This window comes from Priapulus caudatus, unplaced genomic scaffold (assembly GCF_000485595.1).
Source record: "Priapulus caudatus unplaced genomic scaffold, Priapulus_caudatus-5.0.1 Scaffold12, whole genome shotgun sequence".
Taxonomy (NCBI): Eukaryota; Metazoa; Priapulida; class Priapulimorpha; order Priapulimorphida; family Priapulidae; genus Priapulus; species Priapulus caudatus.
The window spans coordinates 631420-639401 of record NW_014577073.1 but is presented as its reverse complement, the minus strand read 5'-3'; the positions used below and the strand labels follow the sequence as shown (position 1 = coordinate 639401).

Genomic DNA, 7982 nt, shown 5'->3' with positions numbered 1-7982 from the left:
ACATACATACAGCGCGGCGCATCGCATCGGCATTTATATTCCATAATGCGCCGTAGTTTTCATTTCCTGTTTAACAAAAAGAAACCGGAATAAAAGACACAATTACGAAAATTAGGATCATTACTGCTGTCCTGTTTTTACGGTTATAATATATATAGTAGATATTTTTTTTTAAATATATGTTATTTATATAAATATCATATATATATATATATATATATATATATATAGGCTATCTAACATTGCGGACTGCAATTATATATAATGACACAAAATGTTCTAACTACAATCATACGCCCACGTTACAGACATATCGTATCTAGACAAATATTTGCTAACACGAATCCTAATGAAACTTACATTTCTCCATTTATAGCATATATAACTTAGAACGTCCTAATAAAATATGTCGGCCAACAAAAGAAGAAATACGTTGGCGCAATGATATATGAAAAAAATACCTTTTCAAAATACATATTTTGATTATTTTCACACGCAAACAGAGCTTGCCAGACGAAAAGAGATGCAGAAATACATTTAATTGTACCTACCCTGAGGGAAATTCTGAAAGTGAGCAATATGTCAATGTAATAGAGAGACAGGGTATGATAATAAATCCAGTGCGAACATTCAGTGAGATTCAAAGAGCGTTAGCGGCTAGCTCAATCTAGATAGATGAATTCGAAAAATTTGTCGACTTGCTCGGCAAGTATAATGGGAACAAAATGCCGAAGGTTCTTGCTATACCAATGTAACAGCGGATAGGCGCTGACACTCGGCGACTCTGTCGCCCAAAGAAAAATGACTTAGTGCCAACGTTAAGCCATTGAATTTAGAGGTTGGCATGCCTAGAGAAGGTGCGCATTTCGAAAAATGACCTCGCTACTTTCAAATATGCATGCGCACTGCCGCTGCCGAAGGTCCCTTGCTATACCAATGTACAGGGATAAGGCGCGGAAACGTCGGCGCACCAGTTTGCAAAGGAAATGACTTTAGGGCCGACTTTAAGCATTTCAATTTAAGAGCGGTGGAATGCTAGAGAGGTAGCATCGAAAAATGCACTCTCGTTACTTCAATGTGGTGGCACTGCTCTGCCGTGAAGTCATTGCCATACCAATGTGCAGGGATAGGGCACGGGGGGCACTCGCCTCGGAACTGGGTAAGAAGAGGTGCCTCGGGCGGACCTGGAAACCTGACCCTGTCGCAACCGCTTTGCGCCCTTTTATACACCTTGTCCCAATAATTTTAACTGCACTAAAAAGTATTACCCTTGTTTGCAATATTGGCACACTTTCGGGTATGTCCTGTCCTCTGTCAATTAGGCAGATATTGGTCCAATATTACCCTGGGTGATATTTTAGCCCGCGGCCCAATTATTGTTTTGCCAATATTGGGCGATATTGCGACCAATATCTGCCTATATTGGGTCCAATTTTAGGCCTTGGGTGCAGATTGGCCCAATATTGTTTGCAATATCAGCTTGATGAGTGGGTATCTAGATACTTGTGCCATAATGATGTTCCGGAAATATACCCTGTGCAATATATAATTCGAAAAAATTAACCTGTTTACAGCGCACGTCCTCCAGTACCTTAATCAAATGGAGGCCCCCCGGGGGGATAGGGCGCGGACAAACGGTCGGCGGACCTGTCGCCAAAGGAAGGACTAAAGCTGGCCAGCACGGCCTTCACCATTTTTTCGTTGCTCGTACACGGCCGGCCGTTCAATGTGAATTAAAGCGGAATTGTATTTCTTATAGGTGCGCACGGTGGGTATTCATCCACTGGCACTGGCACACGCGACGTGCACCCAATGCGCACGCACGCAGCACACATGCACGGATGCGGCACGCACTACATTCCCTACATCTATCAGGCACGCACGTGGCACAAGCGGCAGGCACGCAGTAATACACAGTGCCAGCGAGCTAACGAATTACGATCACACTACAATATATTACACAACACACACAGAAATTTTATGTAAAAAATTCTGTTTCATCGAGAGCGTAGAGAGACATGTCTCTTATGTAATGAATAGTTAGATTGAATTTTTGATGGAGCAGTTATGTTGGCAATGCCGTTTACAGTGTTACCTGTCTAACCCTTAAACAGTATCCTTAATTTATTGTCCTGTTTAATGGGGATGGGTCCCTAGATCACGAGCCGCCGTGTGGATTGCGTTCTTTTGTAACTGCTTATAATGCAACCAACGTAAACTTACGTTTAGGATTTACTTTCAGCCACTACAAATATACAATGTATCTTGATTCAATATGCAGATAAATGATACGAGTCACAATATTATAATTATAATTATAAGAGATTATGTAATGTATTACTTGTCTGTGCTAGTAGCGCTCATTATTTTCTTTGTTAGTTTACTTTCCAGTCTTCGAATCATTCGCAAGAACACTTGATGTGGCAAATTCGCTTGAAAAACAAGAATTGGGCCTTTCCAGCGACTTTCGGCAACACTCGAAGGCAAGGCTTCCTTTACTCTTGAAACGTTGAATTGAACAACCGTGTGTGTACTATGCTATACCACTGCTGTGTTCTACTCCAATAAGTCAATTGAGTTCATGCAGGTAACACGTTTGTCGCAACAAAGCAGGTGGAAAAACCAGTTTAGATAGCAGTAAATAAATTGCATTGATAAAACGAATTGAAATGTATTTTATATTTAGTATCATTATTTGTGAAAACGTATGCGATCCCATATTTGTAGGTCAATGGCTACAGCTATCAAGTGATTGGAGGCCAGCACCTGGTAACAGCGGCGAGAGAAATAAACGCGGCTGATGGGGACAATTACAATAAACTATTCTGCGTGGTTTATGGAGCGTTGACATCTGTAGAGTCCATGTGGTTAGCCAACAGACATAACCAGACCGGAGGGAATCGCCATAAAATGACGTTCCTTGACAAGGTATTATAAAAATCTGAGCATCACATACGTAATGTACTAAAGCCAACATTTCATTAATAAAGCAACAACAAAAAACGTATAGATAAGTACCCGAGTATCACATACAGTAAATAAACACAATAGTAAATTTTAAGCTTGTATGCAACAACTCTCAAACACTGTTTTAATATCTATATCATGTCATGTGTTATTTTTTTAGGTTAGATTCTGTCATACATGGCAAATAGAACAGCGCACGTCAGGGGGGCGAGACAGTTATTTGAGTTGGAAGGAGTGCTGCCGAACAATACTGAATGAAAAGGTATGAAATGAACTATATGATGACGTTTGGTGCAACAATTGGCTCATTTGGGTACATTCATAGTTAGTCATAGTAGAGCACGATGTGTTATATTCTGTGCTGTAAAGATTCTTAGCGGTTCCTGCTAATTTTCAAATAATGATCAAGTAAATACCTGCGTAATATTGGAATATGTAAGCCGTCAATTTTAATAAACAAATGCAATGCTGATTGTTTCTATATTCCATTATTTGTTATATAGAAAGGGCATGCGTTAGACATTATGACATACCTTGCGTGCATGTCGAACGAAACGTTTCAAGTTTTCGACGAGGCTATGGAAATGTACGAAGAAGGGAAACTGAGCGGTCAGAAAGAGGTAACTGGTTTGGAGACCAAGAGAGACATCCCGTTCAGCACCTTTAGATTTGTTCTAGGATTGGATGAAGGTGCGATGAGAGACATCTGGGAAGAAGTAAAGAATGGGGAAATGACCATCAAGCAGATGACGAAAGAAACAGAAACAATAAAGAAGCTGCAGGTTGGTTGTTTAAATACTAGAAATTGACTGAAATTAAAGGCTGTTAATTATTTGTAGATTTTGATTAGTCTGTTAATGTGTGTTTTTTGGTTTTCTCCATGTCTACCTTGTTTCAGTCTTTATATATCATTTTTAAGACTCACGTCACTTAAAATCATTTAGAACTTACGTTTATACACGTATTGTGAAGAGTTGTTGTGCTGTATTTTAACAGATAATTCAGGTGAAGTTGTTACAACTACTGAAGATACGAACGTGGGAAGAAGCATGCAGAGAGTTCCCTACTCTCACCTGTAGGGACTCTCTGCTTGCTTTCCGGGACTGCTCGTTCAGAAATAAAACCCCAGACGAGTTTTCCCGCTACGTGATGTCTGCAACGACAAACCAATGGGTTGGACCATCCTGCGGCGAGGATGTCATATCATTCAACAATGCTACGGGTGTCGTACTCGAAGGTGACGCAACCGAGGTTGGGACTGCTCAAATAGTTACAACGTTCAGATCATTTGAAGGAGCAGCACTTGTGATCGTCGACCCGCCAGAGGCATCATATATCTAAAAATTACTATTTCACAGTGGAAAATGACAGTTGATGTACACAATTCACCGAGTTTTTCGTGTTTTGATTTTGGTGTGAATAAAGCAGGGCCTTGAGCTTTAATTATTAACTCCGTGTGACGTGGTACAAATTCTGTTCTCAGATATTTCAAGAGAAAATATATATAGGCTATCTAACATTGCCGACTGCAATTATTATAATTGACACAAAATGTTCTAACTACAATCATACCGCACGTTACAGACATATCGTATCTAGGAAAATATTTGTAACACGAAATCCTATGACGTGAACTACATTTCTCTATTTATAGCCATTATATAACTTTAGACACGTTCCTAATAAAAATTGTCGGCCAACAAAAGAAGAAATACGTGCGCAATGATATATGCAAAATACCTTTTCAAATACATATATTGATTATTTCAACACGCAACAGAGTTGCACGAAAAGAGATGCAGCAAATACATTAATTTACCTACCCTGAGGGAAATCTGAAAAGTTGAGCATATGTCAATGTAATAGAGAGACAGGGTAGATAATAAATTCAGTGGAACATTCGGTGAGATTCAAAGACGTAGCGGTAGCTCAAATCTAGATAGGATGAATTCGAAAACATTTGTCGATGTGGCAAGTATAATGGGAACAAAATGCCGAAGGTTCCTTGCTATACCAATGTACAGGGATAGGGCGCTGACACGTCGGTGACGACCTGTCGCCCAAAGGAAATGACTTAGTGCCGACGTTAAGCATTTAATTTAGAAGGTGGCATGCCTAGAGAAGGTGCGCATCAAAAAATGCACCCACGCTACTTCAATATGATGGCACTGCTCTGCCGAAAATCCCTTGCTATACCAATGTACAGGGATAGGGCGCTGACACGTCGGCGACCTGTCGCCCAAAGAAAATGACTTAGTGCCAACGTTAAGCATTTAATTTAGAGGGTGGCATGCCTAGAGAAGGTGCGCATCGAAAAATGCACCCTCGCTACTTCAATATGATGGCACTGCGCTGCCGAAGGTCCCTTGCTATACCAATGTACAGGGATAGGGCGCGGACACGTCGGCGACCAGTTGCCTAAAGGAAATGACTTAGGGCCGACTTTAAGCATTTAATTTAGAGGGTGGAATGCCTAGAGAAGGTAAGCATCGAAAAATGCACTCTCGTTACTTCAATGTGGTGGCACTGCTCTGCTGAAGATCCATTGCCATACCAATGTGCAGGGATAGGGCACGGGGGGGGGCACTCGCCTCGGAACTGGGTAAGAGGGTGCCTCGGGGACCTTGAAAACCTGACCCTGTCGCAACCCGCTTTGCGCCCTTTTATACACCCTGTCCCAATATACTGCACTAAAAAGTATACCCTGTTGCAATATTGCACACTTCGGGTATGTCCTGTCCTCCTGTCAATATAGGCAGATATTGGTCCAATATTACCCTGGTGATATTGGCCCAATATTGTTTTGCCAATATTGGGCCGATATTGGACCAATATCTGCCTATATTGGTCCAATTTTGGCCTGGTGATATTGGCCCAATATTGTTTTGCCAATATCAGCTTGATGAGTGGGTATCTAGATAACCTTGTGCCAATAATGATGTTCGGAAAATATACCCTGTGCCAATAATGATGTTCGGAAAATATACCCTGTGCCAATAATGATGTTCGGAAAATATACCCTGTACAGCGGCACGTCCCCAGTACCTTTAACAATGGGAGTGCCCCCCGGGGGGATAGGGCGCGGACACGTCGGCGACCTGTCGCCCAAAGGAAGTGACTAAAGCTGGCAGCACGCTTCACCATTTTCGTTGCTCGTACACGGCCGGCGTCAATGTGAATAAAGCGGAATTGTATCTATAGTGCGCACGCGTGGGTATGTGTGCATCCACTGGCACTGGCACACGCGAACGTGCACCCAAACGCGCACGCACGCACGCACACATGCACGGAGCGGCACGCAGGCACGCACGCACACACACAGGCACGCACGCTGGCACAAGCGCAGGCACGCACGTACATACACACACACACACACACACACACACACACACACACACACACACACACACACACACACAGAAATTTTATGTAAAAAATTCTGTTCATCGAGAGCGTAGAGAGACATGTCTCTTATGTAATGAATATTAGATTGAATTTGATGAGCAGTTATGTTGCAATGCCGTTTACAGTGTTACCCGTCCGTAACCCTAAACGTATCCTTAATTATTGTCCTGTTTAATTGGTGATGGGTCCCTAGACACGAGCGCCCGTGGGATTGCCGTCTTTTGTAAACTGCTTATAATGCAACCCAACTAAACTACGTTTAGGATTTACTTCAGCTACAAATATACAATGTATCTTGATTCAATATGCAGATAAATGATACCAGTCACAATATAATTATAATTATAAGAAGATTATGTAATTATACTGTCTGTGTAGTAGCTCATTATTTCTTTTGTAGTTTACTTTCCAGTCTTCGAATCATTCGCCAGAACACTTGATGTGGCAAATTTCGTGAAAAACAAGAATGGCCTTTGCCAGCGACTTTCGGCAGACAACTCGAAGGCAGGCTTCCTTGACATCTTGAAACGTGAATTGAACAACCGTGATGAAATAATAGTTCATCAAGAACTGGCTGACTTCGACCAGAATGCTGTTGATGATGAAAATGATGAAGAGAACAATGAGCTCTCACAATACATAGCGAGGAGGCTAACGAGGCATGCCATAGCAGCACCACATGCAACACGGAAGGGAGCCGCATCTTTGATTATTGCGAGGACGGAAGCGTTTCTGTTCTTACATCCCCACAACGGTAAGATTTACTTGACAGGCTTCACCATTATTTCAGCATTGTGGGTCTTGTAATTTACATATATCAGTGGTGGATATAGAGGGGGGTTGGGGCGGGGTTGAAACCCGTTCAGCCACTGATTAATGCTATGATGCTAGTAAAATGGAGCCAAAAATAAAAAGTCACTCTGTTGGGTTGATAGAAACTGCATGGGGACTTCCTCTGCGACCACACAGCTGTCTAAATTTTCCAGGCGGGAGGGGGGGCATGATATCGGACCACTCTAGCACCGCATGCCTTCGGTACGCCCTCACTCAAATATCGCCCCCGTCTCCTGAAAGCTAGATCTATCTCTGTATAATTATATCAGGAGTGAATAATAGAGACTATTATTATTATTATTATTATTATTATTATTATTATATCTCTATTATTCACTCCTGGTTATATCCATCAAGAAGAAAGATATGTAAAAGTCTCAGTTTGTCTGGTTTAAACAATGACATTTTCATTAATATTATCTTAAAAAATCTGTAGAGACGCATTACTATATGTAAAATATTTTTGTATGTGCCTGTTTTAGGACTAGCACACCGGTGTATAAACTGAAAAAAAGGAGCCGTCCAGAATCTGATGTGACAGTTGTCCCAGTCCTCAGAAAGAAGAAACGACTTGTGCCAAAGGAATTGAGCCAAACATCAACCATCCAGAAATCAGTTAGAAGCAAACTTATAGGTAGAGAAATTATTAGTGCGTGTGTATAATTCATATACTAGTCGTCACGTTACATATGTGTTGTTAAGTCATTCTATCATTTAATTACTGATTTCAAATGTGTGATGTTTGTAATTTATGTAGCATTTTGTTGAATCATTGC

General features: G+C 41.4%; 1 protein-coding gene across 1 annotated transcript; it reads left to right on the top strand.

Annotated features, from left to right (window-relative positions):
- The first annotated feature begins 3491 nt into the window (after positions 1-3491).
- On the top strand, positions 3492-4308 carry LOC106807882. Its single transcript, XM_014810378.1, has 2 exons — positions 3492-3749; positions 3964-4308. Exons 1-2 carry the CDS (start codon positions 3492-3494, stop codon positions 4306-4308), a joined length of 603 nt encoding a protein of 200 aa, XP_014665864.1.
- The last annotated feature ends 3674 nt before the right edge of the window (positions 4309-7982 follow it).

Coding starts and splice junctions, on each gene's coding strand:
- LOC106807882 (XM_014810378.1), top strand. CDS start 3,492: ATGACATACCTTGCGTGCATGTCGAACGAAACGTTTCAAGTTTTCGAC. Junction 3,750..3,963: donor AAACAATAAAGAAGCTGCAG/GTTGGTTGTTTA, acceptor GTATTTTAACAG/ATAATTCAGGTGAAGTTGTT.